The sequence below is a fragment of the Bos mutus genome, chromosome 10, assembly GCF_027580195.1.
Source record: "Bos mutus isolate GX-2022 chromosome 10, NWIPB_WYAK_1.1, whole genome shotgun sequence".
NCBI lineage: Eukaryota > Metazoa > Chordata > Mammalia > Artiodactyla > Bovidae > Bos > Bos mutus.
The window spans coordinates 56410981-56437558 of NC_091626.1; the positions used below are offsets into that span (position 1 = coordinate 56410981).

General features: G+C 39.2%; 1 protein-coding gene across 1 annotated transcript in view; it reads right to left on the reverse strand.

Annotated features, from left to right (window-relative positions):
* The window catches only part of ALDH1A2 (aldehyde dehydrogenase 1 family member A2), a 125699-nt gene that overhangs the window by 56702 nt on the left and 42419 nt on the right, over positions 1 to 26578 (reverse strand). The window contains exons 2-4 of the mRNA XM_005910439.3: positions 8814 to 8918; positions 8487 to 8627; positions 5247 to 5376 (exon numbers count right to left, since the gene is read on the reverse strand). Coding sequence (XP_005910501.1) covers positions 5247 to 5376; positions 8487 to 8627; positions 8814 to 8918 — 376 coding nt within the window. The remainder of the gene's footprint in view (positions 1 to 5246; positions 5377 to 8486; positions 8628 to 8813; positions 8919 to 26578) is intronic.

A 26578-nucleotide genomic window follows, 5' to 3' on the forward strand; every position in this document is an offset into this window, starting at 1 on the left:
GGTTCTGCTTAGGTGAGTAGAGCAAACAGCTCCTCATTCTCATTGATTGAACAAGATCTCACCATATGAGTTCTCCATTGACAACATTAAATCAGATTGAGCTGTTGAAGGCAGAACCTTAGGATTCAAGACAATTTCTGCACATTTTTAGCCTATCCTTTAACTTAACAGGTAAAACTGAAAGAAGGTGAACTGGATAAATAATTACAGGTGGCCTGTGTAGCTTTTTAACCTTTTGATATCATAATGTATCGTAAACTCATTTTTATGTCAGAATTTAGCTAAAGCATGAACTACATTTTCTCTGCTTACATATCACAAAACAACACTGTTACAGAGAAAAATCATCAGTAATGTAAACCAAAACCTCGACTTCTCCCTCAGTGAACTAAAGATAATCTTTGTTCCTTCCTCCAGCACTAAGATTTTGTGGCCATGGGAGGAGCAGAGAATTTTGGCACAGGTTAAAAATGATCAAAATGGAGATAAAACTACTTCCCCTGGAGGGCTGCTATGAGATTAGAGATACTATAATAGGCACTAGGAAACTGTACAATAAATCATAATAATGATTATTATTTATCATCATAATTAGCAGATGTTATAGCAGAAGGGTCAAAGCACAGGATTTATGGTCAGAAAGAATGGTTCCATTGAGTACCATGGCCAGAAATTATAGATAATATTGTAAAGACAAGAACATTAAGACCATTGTGAGTCAAACTAATACTGCATGATTCTGTGAAAACATCCAACTGTGGGCCTTGGTTGGGATGTAACAGAGAGGGATGAGGGAATCTCTCAGTTCAGAGGGCGAAATGGCTGTCCAGTGGAGGCTCAGCAGTGGTCATGCTGTAACCCTTTTCTCCTCCTCCCAGATATTCTAGAGGGAGGCTGCCCTTCTGGGGGAGGGGGGAAAAGTACTTACTTGCTCTCTGCAACTGATTATCCATTATGTCATCAAAATCTCTTTCTAAAACCAATTTTGATCAAGACACTTATTTACTTAAAATAATTCAGTGACTCACCATTACTGTGGGAAAAAACTCGTAGCAGCTTCCCCAGGCCCAGGGCCCCACTGTCTGCTAAAACTGGCCACACTAGCACACATCAGTCTGCTCCCTCTATGCTCTGCAGACTGCTAGCACTGCTGGTGGTCGCCCTGGCTACATCTTCACATACCAGCCCTTGCACAGGTATCAACTGTGTATCTCACTTCCTTCTCCAGGAAGCCTTAATGCTGAGTGATATGCCTTTCCTACAGAGTACCCAGTGAACTTTGTATGTCCATATGTGAACAAGCCACTCTATATTGCACTCGGCTGTCTACCTGCTTGTTTCCCTTACTATTCTATGGGCATCTTACTTGTTTACCTTTGTAACCCCAGTGTTTAACACAGGTGGTTAAAAAATCTGTTGAATGAACGTATGAATGAGGGGATGCCTGAGAGACTGAGGCTGACGCATGGTAGAAGAGGTAAAGGAAGAGCCTGTCCCATTATGAGGCAGAGTGCCCAGCCTTCCTAAATGGGAAGGAGTCCAAGAGACAACAGCATAATTCTTCCCACTCTTTCTGGGTCTTATCCTTCAGTGTCAGGGATACTAAGTTGGATGAACCATGGAGTATGATTCAATGTAATAAAGCAGTCATATATTTAAAAAAAAAACTTTCAGATTTATTTTTACGACTGCTTTCTACCCTTGTATTTCCTCTAGGAACAATGGTTAATGTTAATCTAAAAATCTGCAGAGGATTCAAGACTTCACCAGGTTGACTGGCCTCTTCTTTTCCCACTCCGCTGATAGGTCTCTACCAGAGGGTCTACAATGGCTTACGCAGAGAGAGACCTGGGTTTGAATCTCAGGCCTGCCACTTACTCACATGTGACCTTGTTCAAGTCACTAAACTCTTGCTGTCTCATTTTCTTACCTGCAAAATGTGTACAATACCTTTTAAAAACTGACTTGTTTCATAGGATCACACAGAATCTCACAGATCCTATATGCAAAAGACCTTTTACATGCTCAAACATAAAATACATTATTTCTTTACACTTATCATTTCAAACAAAATTAGGCTGTTTCACAGGAAAATGTGACTCAGCAGTAAAGAATCTGCCTGCAATGCAGGAGCCACAGGAGACCTGGGTTCAATCCCTGGGTTGGGAAGATTCCTTGGAGGAGGAAATGACAACCCACTCCAGTACTCTTGCCTGGAGAATCCCATGGACAGAGAAGCCTAGCAGGCTACAGTCCACAGGATCATGAAGAGTTGGACATGACTGAAGAGATTTGGCACATGGAAACGTATATAACACAATAAAGACAGAGATTTCATTGAAAAAAGCCAAGAACACAGAGACAAAAATCAAGCTGATACTAAATTATAAAGTTACACATGACAATAAAGCACAGATGGACTGACTGAACAAATGTGAGAATAAGTAAATGAACAATAATGACCCTCCCTTTCCCTGGTCTTCTACTATGACCCCCCAGTAGCCTATAGGCATGCCAAAATGTATCCAAAACTGGAACAGAAAGGAAAGTGGCCAACTTCATGTCTGTCTTCATCCTTCCTTCACCTGCCTGAGGCACCACAGTGAAATATCTTATGTCCCAGACCCACAGCTTCTCAGGACCTCTGCCTAACAACCTGAATCCCTGGAGAGTTCTTCATCCTAGTATCCCTCTAAATGCACGTTAGGGGAAATCAGGGAAACAAAAATTACTTAGCATTTTACAGAATTCCTCCTCTTTTTTCCTTCACAGGCTGGACACCAGTTTATGAGTAAAGGTGGGAGAGACTACTGTGCATGCCTTTTCTAAGCCCTGTACTTCTAACTCAGAATCTCTAAAGAGCATCAGATGAAAACAGTGAGGCTTATAAACCAACTACCTCTATTGCCAGATAAAATTATAGTACAGTATCAAATACGATCAAAAATTCCAACAAATCTTTATCTAATCAATCAAGGACTTCTCTCCTAAGGAGGCAAAAGAAAATCAAGACATTGTTAGGCCAAGTAGGCATTTATGTATACATATAGCCTTCGATCTCCGTATATCATTTGAAAAGATGTTGAAATATCCGAAACATTAAAATGGCAGTTGGGGTGGGATGCAAAAAACTGGAGCCTTTGATCCTGATAATTTCCTTTCTGCATTGAAACAGCACAGGTCAGCCTGAAAAGGCTGATGCATGTCCTGTCCTTGACAAGGGTTTTAATTCCCAGGCCCTCCCTTCCCTCCAGGAAGCCTTAATGCTGAGTGATATGCCTTTCCTACAGAGTACCCACTGAATTTTGTATGTCCATATGTGAACAAGCCACTCTATATTACACTCGGCTGTCTACCTGCTTGTTTTCCTTACTATTCTATGGGCATCACATACCAAACTGTGACTCTGTCTCACTTAGGCCATTCTTCAACCCTACATATCCTACAAAGAACAGTGGTCCATAATATCTGAGAGCCAGGACTAAACTAAGATTCTGGCATTCCTTTATCTTCTCCATCCTTCTGAGTCTGAACTTGGGAAATTTCTGAATGGCAGGGAAGAGTCTCTATAACCAGAAAGGCATTTTCTAAAACCAGCATTCCACATGTCACCATCATTCATGGAGATAATTTTAAAATAGTCCTTTGAAGTCTTGTCTCTCTTCTTTGTCACTGTGACTCCTCACTACTTGAGGCAGAGAACCAGCAGCACAGGCATCGCCTGGCAGCTGGTTAGGAACACAGATTCTCAGACCCCATCCTAGACCTGCACTTGAAGACGATTCCAGGTAATACATATGCACATTCAGGTTTGAGAGGCACTGCTCTAAGCCAGCTACCCTATCAGCCATCGGTTTCCTTTTCTGGGAAACCAATTCTCTTCCATTGAGGAAGGCCCACACTGGCACTTGAAGGTCCCCAGCATCACTCTCTACTCTCCCCAATGTGCACACGGAAAGCTGGCTCTTCTCCAAAGAACACAGGTAGAGCACCTGGCACACTGCTTAGCCCATCCAGGAGCCACTCAAACACACGTATTTTGTTTCTGTATACCTATTCACCACTGCCAATATCCTCACCTCTCTTCCAGTTGGCCCCTTTCCTGTCACAATCTTTCTTCCTCCCAGTTTCTAAAACAGATTCTCTAGTGAAGTGATTCACCAGGCTCTAACGCCAAAGTTTTGGCCCTGCAGTTTATTTACTGGGTGAATCAGGAAGACAATTTAACATTTCTAGGCCTCAGTTTTTCCCTCTGGTAATAACAGTGTCTACCCCTCGGGGCTGCTGTGAAAGCACTTTATTTCATATCACTGCAGCACAGTACTCACGCTTGGCCTCCCAGGTGGCACTGGTGGTGAAGCCTGACGATGCAGGAGATGTAAGAGGTGCAGGTTCGATCCCTGGGTCAGAAAGATCCCCTGGAGAAGGAAACGGCAACCCCCTCCAGTATTCTTGCCTGGAAGATCCCTATGGACAGAGAAGCCTGGCGGGCTTGTGTTCATGCTCAGACTGAGACCTTTCCACTGACTTAGTTTGGATGCCTTCCCACTGCTTTAAGGGCCACAGCACTGACAGGCCAAGCCACATGGCTTAGCACCTAATTGCAACTCTCCTGTAGAGATCTTTGTTTTGTCTTACTGGTTTTGTCTCCAAAACTGGATCTTAAAAGACAATGTGTCAGGATGGTGGTTGTTTTTACAGATGGTAAAAGTAGTTCATGGTCTTTATAGGAAATACAGAAAATATAGAGAAATATGAAAAAGAAATAATAAACAATCCATAATCTCACCACTCAGAGAAAACAACTGTTAACATTTTAGAGGATTTCCTTCTAAACAAGAAAATCTTAGGTTTCAGGAGACCAAGGGCCAAGTCTTAATCTTCTCAGAGTTTTCCCTGGCTTTCCCACACCCAATGCTTGTCCCGCCCCCAGCACCTAAGCTAGCACAGTGCAAGGAACTCTGCAGCAGACACACGCTTGTTCCTTAGCTGACTGACGCACTGATGTGGCTTTCTCTGCACCTATGTATGGACTGGCTACATACTGAAATAGGGATACTGTCAGAAGCAGTGACAAAATCTGTTTTGTTCTTTGTTCAGTTCAAGCTGCTGCAAAAGTGTGCTCAGATCTGTACTCCACGTGACTGCTGTCTGTGTTTGGTGACTGCTGTCTGTGTTTGGTGGTGACAGTGTGTTTCTGCTGAGGTCTCATGTTTCCCTTTTCAACGTACTCAGGTCTCACATACCTACAGGAATGGTCATCCCGTGAATTTTATCAGCCCAGCCTGCATAATACCGAAGGGTTTTGATGACTCCTTGCAAATCGACATAAAATGCTTGCAGGAACGGTTTGCCACCATTGAGGGATTCCATGGTCTGTGGGAAAAGAAACAGAGAGAACTTCCCAGTGATACACTAAGTGATTGCTGGAGCAAACAAAGAAAGGAATGGAAAAAATACAAATGAATCTGAATAATGACGCATACCTGGTCAACTCTGATTTCCCAAATGAAAAGATTTTAGTACTGCTTGTCGAGTTTAGTTTCCAGTAAAAGCCACCATGAGTATGTATGTGCGTGTTCTTGTGCTTGGGTATGTGCTTCCAGTAACCACTATTCCAATATATAAACACTACTGGTGATAAAGAAAGTGTTCTGCTTGTCAACCAGCTTCTGTTATATTAATGATCAGAGCTGCGTGGGGATTTTTCAGAGTCTACATCAGTAATCTGAATCCATAAAGAGGAGCAGGGACATGGGCTTTTATGCACTTGATGAGAATATAAAACGTTCTCCACAGCTGCCAAGACCCCTGCTGAGAAATGGAATGGCCACGGTGCACAGCGAGTTTATTTATTACCACCAAATAAACAAGATCTCCTCTAGGGAAGCTCATACTGTAACAACATGAGGGCTGGTTTTCTGTAAATATTTAGCTTAACAACCATTATCTATTAAGAGTGAAGTACTCGGTCCATTTAATAAAAATAGAGTTAGAGTTATTAAGCAGTTTTAGATTATAAATGTTATTATTTTAATGACACATTCCTAAATAGGATAAGTCTGTAATGTAAAGAATTTAAGAAGAATTCACTGGAATGAGAAGAGTATTTTGACTTGAGAAAGAGTAGGTGTTTTTACACATTTAACAAATAATATAAACAAAAACATATGTTTGCAATCTCATGTCCTCTTTCTCAAGGACATTTTACAATATATACTAGTACTAAAATTATCTGAGTACTAACAAAACTAAAATTGAAATACTCTCCATTCAATGACATAAAAATAGTATTTACAGTGTAATTTATTCACATATTATGTGTATAAGATGGAACTCATTTAAAAATATTATGTGACCTATTCACTGTATATTACAAATATACAGCAAAACAAGGTATTTCCCAGTTCTTTTTAGAATATTTATAGGTCTGTGAGATAAGCATTATATTCTCCACACAGAGGGCATAGAGCCAAGGTCTAGACTACACAGACTAAAGTAGAGCTATTCATCAGATTCTAGGCCACCTACGTAGTCCATCCCTATGAGCTGTTGATCACCTGAGAGTTGCCAGCCCTGGGTTTATTCTCAATTGTGTTTACCTGGATGCAATATTAACTTCAGTATTCTGGTCAGGAGCTTCCCTATATTCAAGAGGCTGCTGCTGCTGCTGCTGCTAAGTTGCTTCAGTTGTGTCCGACTCTGTGTAACCCCACAGACAGCAGCCCACCAGGATCCCCCATCCCTGGGATTCTCCAGGCAAGAACACTGGAGTGGGTTGCCATTTCCTTCTCCAACGCATGAAAGTGAAAAGTGAAAATGAAGTCGCTCAGTTGTGTCTGACTCTTAGCGACCCCATGGACTGTAGCCTTCCAGGCTCCTCTGTCCATGGGATTTTCCAGGCAAGAGTACCGGAGTGGGGTGCCATTGCCTTCTCCATTCAAGAGGCTACCTCTTAATAAAATTCATTTGTCACATGGCTTAGGAGTGTTTAAAAGTAGGACTCTCAGTTAAGTGTGATGGGAAAAAGGACTTGACCACAGTGAGACATGTCAGAGAAAGGATGGCATTTGAATGTTATGACATGAAAAGATAACTGCAGAAATGATCTACATCTTCATCTAGTAAGTACTGCTAAGCTAATGTTATGAATACTGTATGGATTTAACTGAAATAGATACTTAGCCATCAATGTGCCCCCATCACACTATTTATGTGCCAAGAACTATACTCGGATTACAACATAAGGAAGTAAAACACACTTTTTACTCTCAAAGAAATCAAAATCCAGTAAAAAGACAGCATACAGACCAGCATTCCCCCAAGGTACGCCAAAGAACTGTTTTGTACGATATTGACAGGTTAGCCAGAAAATTAGTGTTGAGGCTCCAAGAGGGTTGAGACACACTGAGTAGGGCTTGTCAGTCTTTAATATGCCAAGTGTCTTATGAATCTCCATGAAACACCTTTTCCCAATATGTAGAAACATCTCATTGGAAACAGCATTCCTTGAAGTACCAAACCAGAAAATGCTTTTATGGACAAATATGTGTTATGCACAGCAGGAGTTCCAAACCATCTCCATAAAGCATCCATTTTTGTTTCCACACTAGAAACAGATCCATGAAGGGGATGGAAGAAGGGAGCGTGATGGTAGAAGTGACAATGCTGAAGGGACTGATGCTCCCCCAACAAAGGAAACCCAACAGTGATGTGACTTTCCAAGCAGAGGGGAGACCATAGTATTCATGACCTTAATGCACTGACTCGACAAGGATGCCCTCAATATTAAATGATCAACTATGGGTCATGCAGGTGGAGACTACAGGCATTCCAAAATGGTTCCAGTGTCCAAAAGAGTTTGTATTCTCAAAGAAACTGACTTCTATTTTTAAAACAGCATCAACAACAACAAACCACTAGGAAAGGAATGTCCCTTATGTGAGAAAATGATCGTTGTAGCAAAAGAAAGTTGCTGTCTCCTGTCTCTCCTTTCTATTAATTCTACAACGTGACAAAAGAACAAAGGGAGCAGAGGTGTATGAGAGGTCTGCATCACGCCTTCTGCTTCTGAAGGATTCTCTTTGGTCAAGAGGGGCTCACACTGGAGAGGCAAAACTCTTCTGAAAGCCAACAGAGTGGTTTGGCTTCCTGCAGGCAACATGGTCACTTTCCCATGCTGGACTGTTTCTGTTCTTTTTGTTGAGGGTGGGAGGGAGAGGGACAAGGAAAGCAGCAAGGTCTGTACCAGTCATGGGAAGCTATGGGTTTGTTCTTAAAAATTCAGTAAGAAAAGACACTCAGCTGGTCCCCAAAAGCCAAACCTCTCCCCTTTTTCATGAGTTATTATGTACTCCTTCACTTGTTCCCCAGATCTGCATCATATCATGCTTTCAGAAAGACTGAGGAATCTATATTTCAATGGATGGTAAGTTTGGTGGTAAAGACGATGTTTGGTGGTAAAGATGTTTTCTTAGGTTACTTACCGCAAGGACTGCCCTGTCTCGTTCCACCAAATCTGCAAGCTTATCCAACAGACGGCCTCTTTCTGAAGCATCCATCCTTCTCCACACTGAACCCAGAGAGAAAGCCAGGCGGGCTGCCTGCACTGCTTTGTCTATGTCTGCCTGTTATAGACGAAAAGAGAGAATGATACAATAAAGGAAGAAACATTTGCTTTCACACACACGCAAAAAAAAAAAAAAAAAGGTGATAAATAAACATTAGTGGTGATGTCTGGAGAGCATAAGTTTAGTGTTTTGCTGTCTGAAGGTAGTTATTTCATAGCAATTTTTCTTCTCAGATGAACATACCTTGTCTGCTTCTTGAACTTCACACACCTGTTCTCCTGTGGCTGGATTATAGACAGGGAACACTCGCCCACTCTCTGAATTCTGCCACTCGTTGTTAATAAAAATCTAAGGGAATAGACAACAGAATGGCCTCCATGAGACAAGTGACAGAAAGTCAGTCAATGGTGCTGTATTATACAAAAGTACTATAGTAATAATACTTGGTCTGCCAGTATTCTTGGGCTTCCCTGGTGACTCAGACGGTAAAGAATCCACCTGCAATGTGGGAGACCTGGGTTCAGTCCCTGGGTTACCTCCAGGGTTCAATCCCTGGAGGAGGGCATGGTAACCCACTCCACTATTCTTGCCTGGAGAATCCCCATGGACAGAGGAGCCTGGCGGGCTACAGTCCATAGGGTTGCAGAGTTGGACACGACAGTAACTGAGCATAGCACAGCATACTTGCTGGTATATAACTAAAGTACAGAATCTGAAGAGTTACAAGAAAACCTTGATCATTATGCAGTCTAGCCTTACCCTCAATTCATAAATTTCCTTTATGGTATTTTTACCTCAATGTCATCCAAAGATTAAATATAATGCTTACCTTTAGTAAATCTGTCAATTACTAAGACAGTCAAACAAGGAAGGAAGGACAGTCTCACCTACATAGAGAGCATATACTGAGGCTGAGAAAGTATTTATTATAGTCCAGGCTCTGGCCAATACCCCAAAAGGGGTAAATCATGGATCAAACTGACAGTCATCCAGCTTAAGCTACTAGTTTCTCTGTCAGAGGCCTTAAGTGAGTTCACAAGGAAATCTGAATGGTGCTGGAACAAGTATTTGCCTAATTTATAGTCAGAACCAGAACACAGCAATGACTTTGACCAAACCAACTGGTGAGTTGAACAACTTACGCGTGTAAACCCCAGTTAGATCTCTTTCCTTTTGCTGGGTAGGCAAAGGGAAAAGGCCTGTAACTTTCCAATTGGTCTCTCCAGGATTTTTCTTAAGAGCCTTGGTTTCTTTATATAGGAAATGAAGGCTATCTTAAAATGGCAAAGAGACTAATGGTTTAAGAAATTATGCTTTTACCATGTCCCACAGGTTTTGGGTTGTTGTGTTTTCATTTTCATTCGTTTCTATGCAAATTTTGATTTCTTTCTTGATTTCTTCTGTGATTTGTTGGTTATTCAGCAGTGTGTTGTTCAGCCTCCATATGTTGGAATTTTTCATAGTTTTTCTCCTGTAGTTGAGATCTAATCTTACTGCATTGTGGTCAGAAAAGATGCTTGGAATGATTTCTATTCTTTTGAATTTACCAAGGCTAGCTGTATGGCCCAGGATGTGATCTATCCTGGAGAAGGTTCCATGTGCGCTTGAGAAAAAGGTGAAATTCATTGTTTTGGGATGAAATGTCCTATAGATATCAATTAGGTCTAACTGGTCTATTGTATCATTTAAAGTTTGTGTTTCCTTGTTAATTTTCTGTTTAGTTGATCTATCCATAGGTGTGAGTGGGGTAATAAAGTCTCCCATTATTATTGTGTTATTGTTAATGTCTCCTTTCATACTTGTTAGCATTTGTCTTACATACTGTGGTGCTCCCGTGTTGGGTGCATATATATTTATAATTGTTATATCTTCTTCTTGGATTGATCCTTTGATCATTATGTAGTGACCATCTTTGTCTCTTTTCACAGCCTTTGTTTTAAAGTCTATACGGGGAAAGTTCATAGCAATACAGGCACACCTCAAGAAACAAGAAAAAAGTAAAATAAATAACCTAACTCTACACCTAAAGCAACTAGAAAAGGAAGAAATGAAGAACCCCAGGGTTAGTAGAAGGAAAGAAATCTTAAAAATTAGAGCAGAAATAAATGCAAAAGAAACAAAAGAGACCATAGCAAAAATCAACAAAACCAAAAGCTGGTTCTTTGAAAGGATAAATAAAATTGACAAACCACTAGCCAGACTCATCAAGAAACAAAGGAGAAAAATCAAATCAATAAAATTAGAAACGAAAATGGAGAGATCACAACAGACAACACAGAAATACAAAGAATCATAAGAGACTACTATCAACAATTATATGCCAATAAAATGGACAGCGTGGAAGAAATGGACAAATTCTTAGAAAAGTACAACTTTCCAAAACTTGACCAGGAAGAAATAGAAAATCTTAACAGACCCATCACAAGCACGGAAATTGAAACTGTAATCAAAAATCTTACAGCAAGCAAAAGCCCGGTCCAGACGGCTACAGCTGAATTCTACCAAAAATTTAGAGAAGAGCTAACACCTATCCTGCTCAAACTCTTCCAGAAAATTGCAGAGGAAGGTAAACTTCCAAACTCATTCTATGAGGTCACCATCACCCTAATACCAAAACCTGAGAAAGATCCCACAAAAAAAGAAAACTACAGGCCAATATCACTGATGAACATAGATGCAAAAATCCTTAACAAAATTCTAGCAATCAGAATCCAACAACACATTAAAAAGATCATACACCATGATCAAGTGGGCTTTATCCCAGGGATGCAAGGATTCTTCAATATCCGCAAATCAATCAATGTAATACACCACATTAACAAATTGAAAAATAAAAACCATATGATTATCTCAATAGATGCAGAGAAAGCCTTTGACAAAATTCAACACCCATTTATGATAAAAACTCTCAAGAAAGCAGGAATAGAAGGAACATACCTGAACATAATAAAAGCTATATATGACAAACCCACAGCAAACATTATCCTCAATGGTGAAAAATTGAAAGCATTTCCCCTAAAGTCAGGAACAAGACAAGGGTGCCCACTTTCACCATTACTATTCAACATAGTTTTGGAAGTTTTGGCCACAGCAATCAGAGCAGAAAAAGAAATAAAAGGAATCCAAATTGGAAAAGAAGAAGTAAAACTCTCACTATTTGCAGATGACATGATCCTCTACATAGAAAACCCTAAAGACTCCACCAGAAAATTACTAGAGCTAATCAATGACTATAGTAAAGTTGCAGGATATAAAATCAACACACAGAAGTCCCTTGCATTCCTATACACTAATAATGAGAAAACAGAAAGAGAAATTAAGGAAACAATTCCATTCACCATTGCAATGGAAAGAATAAAATACTTAGGAATATATCTACCTAAAGAAACTAAAGACCTATATATAGAAAACTATAAAACACTGGTGAAAGAAATCAAAGAGGACACTAATAGATGGAGAAATATACCATGTTCATGGATCAGAAGAATCAATATAGTGAAAATGAGTATACTACCCAAAGCAATTTACAGATTCAATGCAATCCCTATCAAGCTACCAACAGTATTCTTCACAGAGCTAGAACAAATAATTTCACAATTTGTATGGAAAAACAAAAAACCTCGAATAGCCAAAGCTATCTTGAGAAAGAAGAATGGAACTGGAGGAATCAACCTACCTGACTTCAGGCTCTACTACAAAGCCACAGTTATCAAGACAGTATGGTACTGGCACAAAGACAGAAATATAGATCAATGGAACAAAATAGAAAGCCCAGAGATAAATCCACGCACCTATGGACACCTTATCTTTGACAAAGGAGGCAAGAATATACAATGGATTAAAGACAATCTCTTTAACAAGTGGTGCTGGGAAATCTGGTCAACCACTTGTAAAAGAATGAAACTAGAACACTTTCTAACACCATACACAAAAATAAACTCAAAATGGATTAAAGATCTAAACATAAGACCAGAAACTATAAAACTCCTAGAGGAGAACATAGGCAAAACACTCTCTGACATACATCACAGCAGGATCCTCTATGACCCACCTCCCAGAATATTGGAAATAAAAGCAAAAATAAACAAATGGGACCTAATTAACCTTAAAAGCTTCTGCACATCAAAGGAAACTATAAGCAAGGTGAAAAGACAGCCTTCAGAATGGGAGAAAATAATAGCAAATGAAGCAACTGACAAAACAACTAATCTCAAAAATATACAAGCAACTCCTACAGCTCAACTCCAGAAAAATAAATGACCCAATCAAAAAATGGGCCAAAGAACTAAATAGACATTTCTCCAAAGAAGACATACAGATGGCTAACAAACACATGAAAAGATGCTCAACATCACTCATTATCAGAGAAATGCAAATCAAAACCACTATGAGGTACCATTTCACACCAGTCAGAATGGCTGTGATCCAAAAGTCTACAAATAATAAATGCTGGAGAGGGTGTGGAGAAAAGGGAACTCTCTTACACTGTTGGTGGGAATGCAAACTAGTACAGCCACTATGGAGAACAGTGTGGAGATTCCTTAAAAAACTGGAAATAGAACTGCCTTATGATCCAGCAATCCCACTGCTGGGCATACACACTGAAGAAACCAGAAGGGAAAGAGACACGTGTACCCCAATGTTCATCGCAGCACTGTTTATAATAGCCAGGACATGGAAGCAACCTAGATGTCCATCAGCAGATGAATGGATAAGAAAGCTGTGGTACATATACACAATGGAGTATTACTCAGCCATTAAAAAGAATACATTTGAATCAGTTCTAATGAGGTGGATGAAACTGGAGCCTATTATACAGAGTGAAGTAAGCCAGAAGGAAAAACACCAATACAGTTTACTAACGCATATATATGGAATTTAGAAAGACTGTAACAATAACCCTGTGTACAAGACAGCAAAAGAGACACTGATGTATAGAACAGTCTTATGGACTCTGTGGGATAGGGAGAGGGTGGGAAGATTTGGGAGAATGGCATTGAAACATGTAAAATATCATGTATGAAACGAGATGCCAGTCCAGGTTCGATGCACGATGCTGGATGCTTGGGGCTAGTGCACTGGGACGACCCAGAGGGATAGTATGGGGAGGGAGGAGGGTTCAGGATGGGGAACGCGGGTATACCTGTGGCGGATTCATTTTGATATTTGGGAAAACTAATACAATTATGTAAAGTTTAAAAATAAAATAAAACTAAAACAATTAAAAAAAAAGAAATTATGCAAGTCAATTTCTAAGGAGATTTGTAAGAGATGAGTTAAAGGAGGAGGGAAAATATGGGCAAAAACATTAAATTTTTATTGACATTAAGAAAAAATTCAAACTAATATTTTGGACTATGAAAGCTCAAAGAATACATAAAGATATTTTGCTTCATAAAATTTATGGCACAACAACAAACATTTCTGAACTTATGAACCATTTAGTAGCCAGTCAATTTAGAACAAACACAATGATGAGCTGATTTGCTACTGCCTGGCATTTTAATAATTACAGATGAAGCTAAGTGAGTGTATATCTACAATTTTAAATATTAAGTTCTAGATTATGTCAGATCTTTGCTTTTTCCTTGATTTGATAAAACAATGAGCCTGTGTTAAAGGAGTCTTCTTTTACTGAAGGCTTTTTAAGATAAAAGGAGGGAAAAAATGCCTTAAGCCTATAAACGCACTTAATACAAATGTATTGAGCACAAACACAATGACTTTGTAACAAATTTTAAGTTTTTACTATGAATGTGTAAACATGCTTAATATGCTGTATTCATTTGTATAATGTATTTAATAAATGCAAGGTATTTCTAGACACAGGAGAGGCAAGGATGATTAACAGTTTCAGTCTTTCAGGGTCAACAGTCCCTAGTAGTTTATTAAATACTTACAACAACCCTAATGGCAGGATTTTATTATTTCAACTAAAGATGAAAACATTAAGAGAGGTTAATAGTCAGAAAAAGCAGGTCATCTCTGGGGCTCTGATTTAGTCTGCTGCTCTTCCCACTATACCCTGGTTTCCAGATTTGATCAGACCAAAGAAACACAACTATTTGATAGTTATAAGACTCTTTTCACTCCATTTAACAAATTTCCTAACATTTTACAGCTCATCGAATCTGTATACCCCTTTGAAATGCAGTATGATCTTAAAGGTAACCAAAGAAAAACATTTATTAGAGGTTAGTTTCATTAAACATTCACTTCTAGACTTTATCAGGTTTAAGGGAGAATGCAATGGGTCGTGACAATACTCTTTTTATTCACTGTTTGACTAAAACCTCTTAAATCTTGATGTATCATCAGATCCAATTACAGTTTTTAAGCTTTATTGAACAGTTCTAAATGTATGTGCTGTGGTGGTGGTGGTTTAGTCGCTCAGTCATGTCTGACTGCATGGACTATAGCCCGCCAGGCTGCTCTGTCCATGGAATTCTCCAGGCAAGAATACTGGAGTGGGTTGGCATTTCCTCCTCCAGGGGATCTTCCTGACCCAGGGATCAAACCTGCGTCTCCTGCATTGCAGACATATTCTTTACTGACTGAGTCACCAGGAATGTATGTAAAGATTGATATTCCATGACCTTTTATTGTTTCTCAGAGGTCTACCAAAGATCAAACAGAAAAACTACTTATTTTTTAATAGAATAAAATTCATCCTCTTACTGTTATTTAAGCCCACGGATCATTTTCCCAGTATAAAATATAGTATGGGATCTTTTTTAAAAAATTAATTAATTCATTTTAATTGGAAGCTAGTTACCCTACAATATTGTGGTGGTTTTTGCCATACATTGACATGAATCAGTCACGGGGGTACATGTGTTTCCCCGTCCCAAACCCCCCTCCCACCTCTCTCCCCATCCCATCCCTCTGGGTTGTCCCAGTGCACGAGCTTTGAGTGCCCTGTTTCATGCATCAAGCTTGAACTGGTCATCTATCTCACATATGGTAATATACATGTTTCAATGTTACTCTCTTCCTATTTGGAGCCAGTCTGTTGTTTCATGTCCAGTTCTAACTGTTGCTTCCTGACCTGCATACAGATTTCTCAAGAGGCAGGTCAGGTGGTCTGATATTCCCATCTCTTTCAGAATTTTCCACAGTTTATTGTGATCCACACAAAGGCTTTGGCATAGTCAATAAAGCAGAAACAGATGTTTTTCTGGAACTCTCTTGCTTTTTTGATGATTCAGCAGATGTTGGCAATTTGATCTCTGGTTCTTTTGCCTTTTCCAAAACCAGCTTGAACATCTGAAAGTTCACAGTTCACGTACTGTTGAAGTCTGGCTTGGAGAATTTTGAGCATTACTTTACAAGCATGTGAAAGTGAAGTCACTCAGTCATGTCCAACTCTTTGCGACCCCATGGACTATAGCCCACCAGGCTCCTCCATCCATGAGATTCTCCAGGCAAGAGTACTGGAGTGGGTTGCCATTTCCTTCTCCAACAAGCATGTGAGATGAGTACAACTGTGTGGTAGTTTGAGCATTCTTTGGCATTGCCTTTCTTAGTGATTGGAATGAAAACTGATCTTTTCCAGTCCTGTGGCCACTGCCGAGTTTTCCAAATTTGCTGGAACAACAGACTTGTTCCAAATAGGGAAAGGAGTATGTCAAGGCTGTATATTGTCACTGTGCTTATTTAACTTATATGCAGAGTACATCATGAAAAATGCTGGGCTGGATGAAGCACAAGCTGGAACCAATATTACCAGGAGAAATATCAATAACCTCAGATATGCGGATGACACCACCCTTATGGCAGAAAGCAAGGAAGAACTAAAGAGCCTCTTCATGAAAGTGAAAGAGGAGAGTGAAAAAGTTGGCTTAAAGCTCAACATTCAGAAAACTAAGATCATGGCATCTAGTCCCATCACTTCATGGCAAATAGATGGGGAAACAGTGGAAACAGTGGATGACTATTTTGGGGGGGCTCCAAAATTACTGCAGATGGTGATTGCAGCCATGAAATTAAAGGACGCTTGCTCCTTGGAAGGAAAGTTATGACCAACCTAGACAGCATATTCAAAAGCAGAGACATTACTTTGCCAACAAAGGTCCGTCTAGTCAAGGCTATGGTTTTTACAGTAGTCATGTATGGATGTGAGAGTTGGACTTTAAAGAAAGCTGAGCACCGAAGAATTGATGCTTTTGAACTGTGGTGTTGGAGAAGACTCTTGAGAGTCCCTTGGACTGCAAGGAGATCCAACCAGTCAATCCCAAAGGAAATCAGTCCTGAGTGTTCATTGGAAGGACTGATGCTGAAGCTGAAACTCCAATACTTTGGCCACCTGATGTGAAGAACTGACTCATTTGAAAAGACCCTGATGCTGGGAAAGATTGAAGGCAGGAGGAGAAGGGGATGACAGAGGATGAGATGGTTGGATGGCTGCACCGACTCAATGGACATGAGTTTGTGTAAACTCTGGGAGTTGGTGATGGACAGGGAGGGCTGGCATGCTGCAGTCCATGGGGTCCCAAAGAGTTGGGCATGACTGAGCGACTGAACTGAACTGAATGTTATTCTCTCAAATCATCCCACCCTTGCCTTCTCCCACAGAGTCCAAAAATCTGTTCTTTATATCTGTGTCTCTTTTGCTGTCTCACATATAGGGTCATCGTTACCATCTTTTTAAATTCCATATATATGCATTAATATACTGTTAGTGTTTTTTTCTCTGACTTACTTCACTCTGTATAATAGGCTCCAGTTTCATCCACTGCATAAGAACTGATTCAAAAGTGTTCTTTCTAATAGCTGAGTAATATTCCATTGTGTATACATACCACCACTTTCTTTTTATTTTTTTAACTTATTTTTTTATTGAAGGATGATTGCTTTACAGAATTTTGTTTTCTGAAATTTTATTTTCTGAGGTTTTCTGCAACCTCAACATGAATCAGCTATAAGGTATATATATATCCCCTCCCTTTTGAACCAACCTCCCAACTCCCTCCCCATCCCACCCCTCTAGGTTGATAGAAAGACCTTGTTTGAGTTTCCTGAGCCATACAGCAAATTCCCGTTGGGTAATTTACATACGGCATTTTACATATTGCAATGTAATTTTCCATGTTACTCTTTCCATACATCTCACCCTCTCCTCCCCTCTCCGCATGTCCGTAAGTCTATTCTCTATGTCTGTTTCTCCACTGCTGCCCTTTAAATAAGTTCTTCAGGACCATTCTTCCAGATTCCATATATATGTGTTAGAATACGATATTTATCTTTCTCTGACTCACTTCACTCTGTGTAATAGGTTCTAGGTCCATCCACCTCATCGGACGGACTCAAATACATTCCTTTTTATGGCTGAGTATTCCACTGTGTATATGTACCACAATTTCTTTATCCATTCACCTGTCGATGGACATCTAGGTTGCTTCCATGTCTTAGCTATTGTAAATAGTGCTGCAGTGAACAATGGGATACATGTGTCTTTTTAAATTCTGGTTTCCTCAGGGTATATGCCTAGGAGTGGGATTGTTGGGTCATATGGTGGTTTTAGTCCTAGTTTTTTAAGGAATCTCCATACCATCTTCCATAGTGGCTGTATCAATTTACATTCCCACCAACAGTGCAAGCATTCCCTTTTCTCCACACCCTCTCCAGCATTTATTGTTTGTAGATTTTTTGATGATGGCCATTCTGACCGATGTGGGGTGATATCTCATTGTAGTTTTGATTTGCATTTCTTTAATAATGAGTGATGTTGAGCATCTTGTCATGTGTTTGTTAGCCATCTGTATGTCTTCTTTGGAGAAATGTCTGTTTAGGTCTTTTTCCCACTTTTTGATTGGGTTGTTTGTTTTTCCAGCACTGAGTTGTATGAGCTGCTTGTATATTTTGGAAATTAATCCTTTGTCAGTTGTTTCATTTGCTATTATTTTCTCCCATTCTGAGGGTTGTCTTTTCACCTTGCTTATAGTTTCTTTTGCTGTACAAAAGCTTTTAAGTTTAATCAGGTCCCACTTGTTTACTTTTGTTTATATTTCCATTACTCTAGGAGGTGGGTCATAGAGGATCTTGCTTTGATTTATGTCATCTAGTGTTCTGCCTTTGTTTATCTCTAAGAGTTTTATAGTTTCTGGTCTTACATTTAGGTCTTTAATCCATTTTGAGTTTATCTTTGTGTATGGTGTTAGGAAGTGTTCTAATTTCATTCTTGTGCATGTAGCTGTCCAGTTTTCCCAGCACCATTTATTGAAGAGGCTGTCTTTGCCCCACTGTATATTCTTGCCTCCTTTGTCAAAAATAAGGTACCCATTGGTGCAAGAGTTTATTTCTGGGCTTTCTATCTTGTTCCATTGGTCTATATTTCTGTCTTTGTTCCAGTACCATACAGTCTTGATGACTGTAGCTTTGTAGTATAATCTAAAGTCAGGAAGGTTGATTCCTTCAGCTCCATTCTTCTTTATCAAGACTGCTTTGGCTATTCGGGGTCTTTTGTGTTTCTATATGAATTGTGAATTTTTTTGTTCTAGTTCTGTGAAAAATGCCATTGGTAATTTGATAGGGGTCACATTGAATTTGTAGATTGTGTTTGGTAGTATAATCATTTTCACAATATTGTCTTCCTACCCAGGAACATGGACTATCTCTCCATCTGTTTATGTCATCTTTGATTTCCTTCTTCAGTGTCTTATAATTTTCTGTGTACAGTTCTTTTGTCTCCTTCAGTTCAGTTCACTCAGTTGTGTCCAACTCTTTGTGACCCCATGAATTGCAGCATGCCAGGCCTTCCTGTCCATCACCAACTCCTGGAGTTCACTCAAACTCACGTCCATCGAGTCGGTGATGCCATCCACCCATCTCATCCTCTGTCATCCCCTTCTCCTCCTGCCCCCAATCCCTCCCAGCATCAGAGTCTTTTCCAATGAGTCAACTCTTCGCATGAGGTGGCCAAAGTATTGCAGTTTCAGCTTTAGCATCATTCCTTCCAAAGAAATCCCAGGGCTGATCTCCTTCAGAATGGACTGGTTGGATCTTCTTGCAGTCCAAGGGACTCTCAAGACTCTTTTCCAACACCACACTTCAAAAGCATCAATTCTTTGGTGCTCAGCTTTCTTCACAGTCCAACTCTCACATCTATACATGACCATTGGAAAACCCAGAGCCTTGACTAGACAGACCTTTGTTGGCAAAGTAATGTCTCTGCTTTTGAATATGCTCTCTAGATTGGTCATAACTTTCCTTCCAAGGAGTAAGCGTCTTTTAATTTCATGGCTGCAGTCACCATCCGCAGTGATTTTGGAGCCCCCAAAAATAAAGTCTGACACTGTTTCCACTGTTTCCCCATCTATTTGCCATGAAGTGATGGGACCAGATGCCATGATCTTAGTTTTCTGAATGTTTATTCCTAGATATTTAATTCTTTGGTTGCAATGGTGAATGGGATTGATTCCTTAATTTCTTTTTCTGATTTTTCATTGTTAGTATATTGAAATGCAAATGATTTCTGTATATTGATTTTGTATCCTGCAACTTTGCTAACTGATTAGCTCTATTAATTTTCTGATACTATCTTTAGGGTTTTCTATGTACAGTATCATGTCATCTGCAAACAGTGAGAGTTTTACTTCTTCTTTTCCAACCTGGATTCCTTTTATTTTTCTTCTGTGATTGCTGTAGCTAGGACTTCCAGAACTATGTTGATAATAGTGTGAAAGTGGACACCCTTGTCTTGTTCCTGATCTTAGGGGGAATGCTTTCAGTTTTTTCACCATTGAGAATAATGCTTTCTGTAGGCTTATCATATATGGCCTTTACTATGTTGAGGTATGTTCCTTCTTTGCCCATTTTTAAAAGAATTTTTATCATAAATGGGTGCTGAATTTTGTCAAAGGCTTTTTCTGCATGTATTGAGATTATCATATGATTTTTATCTTTCATATCTTTTAATATGTATATCACATTGATTCGCGTATATTGAAGAATCCTTCCATTCCTGGAATAAACCCAACTTAATCATGGTGTATGAGCTTTTTGATGTATTGCTGAATTCTGTTTGCTAAAATTTTGTTGAGGATTTTTGCATCTATGTTCATCAGTGATACTGGTCTGTAGTTTTCTTTTTTTGTGTTGTCTTTGTCTGGTTTTGGTATCAGGGTGATGGTGGCCTCATAGCATGAGTCTGCAAGTGTTCCTTCCTCTTCAGTTTTTTCGAAGAGTTTTAGAAGGACAGGCACTAGCTCTTCTCTAAATGTTTAACAGAATTCTCCTGCGAAGCCATCTGTTCCTGGGCTTTTGTATTTTGGGAGATTTTTTTAATCACAGCATCAATTTCAGTGCTTGTTTTTGGGCTGTTCATAATTTCTATTTCTTCTTGGTTCAGTCTTGAAAGATTGAACTTTTCTAAGAATCTGTCCATTTCTTCCAGGTTACCCATTTTATTGCCATACAGTTGTTCATAATAGTCTCTCATAATCCTTTGTAGTTCTGCACTGTCTGTTGTTAACTTCTCCTTTTTACTTTCTAATTTTGTTCATTTGATTTTTTTTTTTTTTTGATGACTCTAGCTAAAGGTTTGTCAATTGTGTTTACCTTTTCAAAGAATTAGCTTTTAGTTTTATTAATCTTTACTACTGTTTCTATCATTTCTTTTTCATTTATTTCTGCTCAGATCTTTATGATTTCTTTCCTTCTACTAATTTGGGAGGTTTTTTTGTTCTTCTTTTTCCAGTTGTTTTAGGTGTAAAGTTAGGTTGTCTATTTGATATTTTTCTTGTTTCTTGAGGTAGGATTGTATTGCTATAAACTTCCCTCTTAGAACTGCTTTTGCTACTACATCCCATAGGTTTTGAGTTGTTGTGTTTTAATTGTCATTTGTTTCTAAAAATTTTTTAATTTCCTTTTTGATTTCTTCAGTAACCTGTTGGTTATTTAGAAATGTGTTGTTTAATCTCCATGTGTTTGTGTTTCTTACAGCTTTTTTTATTATAATTGATATCTAGTCTCATAGCATTGTGGTCAGAGAAGATGCTTGATATGATTTCAACTTTCTTATATTTACTGAGGTTTGATTTGTGACCCAAGATGTGGTCTATTCTGGAGAGTGTTCATGTGCATTTAAGAAGGTGTATTCTTCTGCATTTGGACGGAATGTCTTGAAGATATCAATAAGATCCATAAGATTCATAAGAATCCATAAGAATCAATAAGATTCCTTATTAATTTTCTGTTTTGATGATCTGTTCATTGGTGTGACTGGGATGTTAAAGTCTCCTACTATTATTGTGTTACTGTCAGTTTCTCCTTTTATGTCTATTAGTTGTCTTATGTATTGAGGTGTTCCTATGTTGGGTGCAAAGATATTTACAACTGTTATGTCTTCCTCTTGGATTGATCCCTTGATCATTATATTGTGTGCTTCCTTATCTTTTGTAATCTTCTTTAAGATCTATTTTATCTGATATGAGGATTGCTACTCCAGCTTTCTTTTGCTTCCCATTTGCATGGAATATGTTTTTCCATCCTCTCACTTTCATATGTCTATATGTGTCTTGAGGTCTGAAGTGGGTTTCTTGTAGACAGCACATATATGGGTCTTGTTTTTGTAACCAGTCAGTCTGTGTCTTTTGGTTGGAGCATTTAATCCATTTACATTTAAAGTAATTATTGACATATATGTTCCTGTTGCCATTTTCTTAATTGTTTGGGGTTGATTCTGTAGATCTTTTTTCTTCTCTTGTATTTCTTGACTATATAAGTCTCTTTAACATTTGTTATAAAATTGGTTTGGCCATTGCAGCACTGTTTATAATAGCCAGGACATGGAAGCAACCTAGATGTCCATCAGCAGATGAATGGATAAGAAAGCTGTGGTACATATACACAATGGAGTATTACTCAGCCATTAAAAGAATACATTTGAATCAGTTCTAATGAGGTGGATGAAACTGGAGCCTATTACACAGAGTGAAGTAAGCCAGAAAGAAAAACACCAATACAGTATACTAACGCATATATATGGAATTTAGAAAGATGCTAACAATAACCCTGTATACGAGACAGCAAAAGAGACACTGATGTATAGAACAGTCTTATGGACTCTGTTGCAGAGGGAGAGGGTGGGAAGATTTGGGAGAATAGCATTGAAACATGTATACTATCATGTATGAGACGAGTCGCCAGTCCAGGTTCGATGCACGATACTGGATGCTTGGGGCTGGTGCACTGGGACGACCCAGAGGGATGGTATGGGGAGGGAGGAGGGAGGAAGGTTCAGGATGGAGAACACATGTATACCTGTGGCGGATTCATTTTGATATTTGGCAAAACTAATACAATGTGTAAAGTTTAAAAATAAAATAAAACAAACAAACAAACAAAAAAATTGGTTTGGTGGTACTGAATTCTCTTAACTTGCTTGTCTGAAAAGCTTTTGATTTCCCCATCAATGCTGAATGAGATCCTTGCTGGGTACAGAAATCTTGGTTGTAGAATTTTCCCTTTCAGTACTTTAAATATATCCTGCCATTCTCTTCTGGCCTGCAGAGTTTCTGCTGAAAGATCAGCTGTTAAGCACATGGGGTTTCCCTTGTATGTTACTTGTTGCTTCTCCCTTGCTGCTTTTAATATTCTTTCTTTGTGTTTAATCTTTGTTAGTTTGATTAATATTGTCTTGGTGTGTTTCTCCTTGGGTTTATCCTGTATGGGACTCTTTGCACCTCTTGGACTTGACTATATCCTTTTCCATGTTGGGGGAATTTTCAATTATAATCTCTTCAAAAACTTTCTCATACCTTTTCTTTTTCTCTTCTTCTGGGACCCCTATAATTCGAATGTTGGTGCATTTGATATTGTCCCAGAGGTCTCTGAGACTATCCTCAGTTCTTTTCATTCTTTTTACTTTTTTCTGCTCTTCCGAAGTTATTTCCACCATTTTATCTTCCAGCTCACTGATTCGTTCTACTGCTTCAGCTATTCTGTTATTGATTCCTTCTAGAGTATTTTTAATTTCGGTAATTGTGTTGTTTGTCTCTGTAGGTTTATTCTTTAATTCTTCTAGGTCTTTTTTCATTGATTCTTGCATTTTCTCCATTTTGTTTTCAAGGTTTTTGATCATCTTTACTCATTTTTCTGAATTCTTTTTCAGGTAGCTTGCCCATTTCCTCTTCATTTATTTGGACTTCTGTGTTTCTAGTTTGTTCCTTCATTTATGTAGTATTTCTCTGACTTTTCATCATTATTTTTTTAACTTATTGTGTTTGAGGTCTCCATTTCCCAGACTTCAAGGTTGAATTCTTTCTTCCTTTTGGTTTCTGCCCTCCTAAGGTTGGTCCAGTGCTTTGTGTAAGCTTTGTATAGGGTGAGATTTGTGCCGAGTTTTTGTTTGTTTTTCCTCTGATGTGTAAGGCTGAGTGAGGTGGTAATCCTGTCTGCTGATGATTGGGTCCATATTTTTGTTTTGTTTGTTGTTTAGATGAGGCATCTTACACAGGGTGCTACTGGTGGTTGGGTGATGCCAGATTTTGTATTCAAGTGGTTTCCTTTGTGTGAGTTCTCACTAACTGATACTCCCTAAGGTTAGTTCTCTGGTAGTCTGGGGTCTTGGAGTCAGTGATTCCACTCCAAAGGTTCAGGGCTTGATCTCTGGTCAGGAGTGAAGATTCCACAAGTGGTTTGTTATGGCATTAAGTGAGATTAAAATAAATATCCAAAAATGAGAAACCAAAGATGAACCCCAGACAAATGGCAGTTATAAAATCAGGCAAATAATAATTAAAATAATGGAATATATACATATCACCCATGAGCAAAATCAAAACAGTCCAACAAAAATAAAGTACAGTAGACGGACCTGGCAAACAAAGGAAATCAAAAAATTATATTTACCAGTTAAGAACAAAACTAACTAAAGCACAACTGGAAAACAACTAAAGCAAGGTGCCAAGTGGGGAATAAAGCAATGAAAACAAAACTAACAAATATGTTGGGAGGAAGGAAAAGAAAGAAAGAAATAGATATGCAAAGTTAAATAGAGGTAGATGAAGATTTATATACACTAAAGATTATTTGCAAGGGGAAAAGAACAGTAGGAAAGGCAAACAAAGGAATAAATGTAGAAAAAATATAATAGGCTTTAAAAATTAAAATTATAAAAAACAAAATAAGAAAAAAAAAAAAAAAAAAGAAGTAAAAAAGGAAAAAGAAAATGCCACAGAATTGCAAAAGCCCAACATAGAGACAGAAGTTTATAACAACAATAAAAAGTGTGACTGAATATACACATATACATATACACCTATAAGCAAAATCAAAACGGTCCAACAAAAATAAATTACAATAGGTTGACCTGGTGAACGAAGGAAACCAAAAATTATATCTACCGGAACAAAACTAACTAAAGCACAAACTGGAAAACAAAACTAAAGCAAGGTACCAACTGGGGAAGAAAGTAATGAAAATAAAGCTAACAAATACGTTAAGAGGAAAGGAAAGAAAGAACAGATATGCAAAGTTAATAGAGATAAAGAATATTTATATACATTAAAGATTAACTGCAAGGGGAAAAGAATAGTAGGAAAAACAAAAGAATAAATGTAGAAAAAATAATAATAGGTTTTAAAAATTAAAACTGAAATTAAAAAAGAGAAAAGAAAAAAAAGGAAAACTCCACAGAACTGCAAAAGCCCAGAGGTTTATAACAACTATAAAAAATGTGACTGAGGAAAAAAAAAAAAAAGCTCAAAAGCTTAACTATATTTCACATTGCCAATAAAATCGACAACTACAACAGAGGGAAGAAAAAAAAAAAAAATCCAAAAGAATCTACAGAACAAGTCAAGATGTAAGAATAACAAATGTTTTTCTTGAGTCACTGCTGTCAGGGTCCTTTCCCTCACTGGGAGTCACCGTCCACCTCACCTCCCTAGGATGCCCTCCAACACCGTGCTGACCTCTGGACCTGTTGTGGGGGCAGCTCAGATTTTAATCTGCTCCTACTCCTCTGTGTTCTTGCCCCCAGTGTCCACAGCTATCAGAACTAGTGCGTTTTCTTTTGTGGAAGCTCTCAATGACCTTTTATATATTCCATAGACACAGTCTGCCTAGTTGATCATGTGGATTTAATCTGCAGCTTGTACAGCTAGTGGGAAGGTTTTGGGTCTTCCTCCTTAGACACACTGCCCCTGGGTTTCAACTGTGGTTTTATTTCCACCTCTGCATGTGGGTCGTCCACTGGGATTTGCTTGCTGCCCTGGAGGACTTGGGTTTGCCCCTGTGAGGGCCAGGTGTGGAGATGGTGCAGCTGCTTGGGTTGCAGGGGTTCTAGCAGCACCAGGTACTCAGAGGGGTCAGCGGCTAGGGCAGCAGGATATATATTGCTCTATAAGTGTATGGCAACCAATATTGTCCCATACGCTCCAGTATTCTTGCCTGGAGAACCCCCCATCCCTGACCAAGAAGCCTGGCAAGCAACAGTCTATAGGGTTGCAAAGAATCGGACACTATCGAAGCAATCCTGCATGCATAGGCACAAGACTTTTTTTGTCTGTGGCAGCACTGCCCCAGTGAAGAGTTGAGTGTGAAGGTGGCACAGCTGCTTGGCTTGCCAGAACCCTGTCTGCACAAGTGTGCAGGGACATGGACTGCCTCCACCGCAGAGTTATGGCCCTATCAGAATCTTTTTTCCAGCTTCTTGTAGCTGGTGATCAGAAGGCCTCTTTGGCCAGTCTATCTCCGTAGCTCCGCTGTTCAGACACTTAGAGGGCTCCCTTGCCTGGGGTCCTTCTCTGTTGTTTGGCACATCAGGCACATAGAGGGGCCCCCATCTGGGGTCCTACTCTGTAAATGGGCACATCAGACACATAAAAGGGCACCCTGAATGGGGTCCTACTCTGTAGTTCAGCGCGACAGGCGTTTGTTTGATGGACCAGCCTTTCTATTGTTCAGCTACCCACACTGGTGTGTGGAGAGAAAGGCCATGGTGATGGCTCCGCCCCCTGTGCATGACTCAGCAGCATCGCCTTGCTTCCATGGCTGTTGGGCTT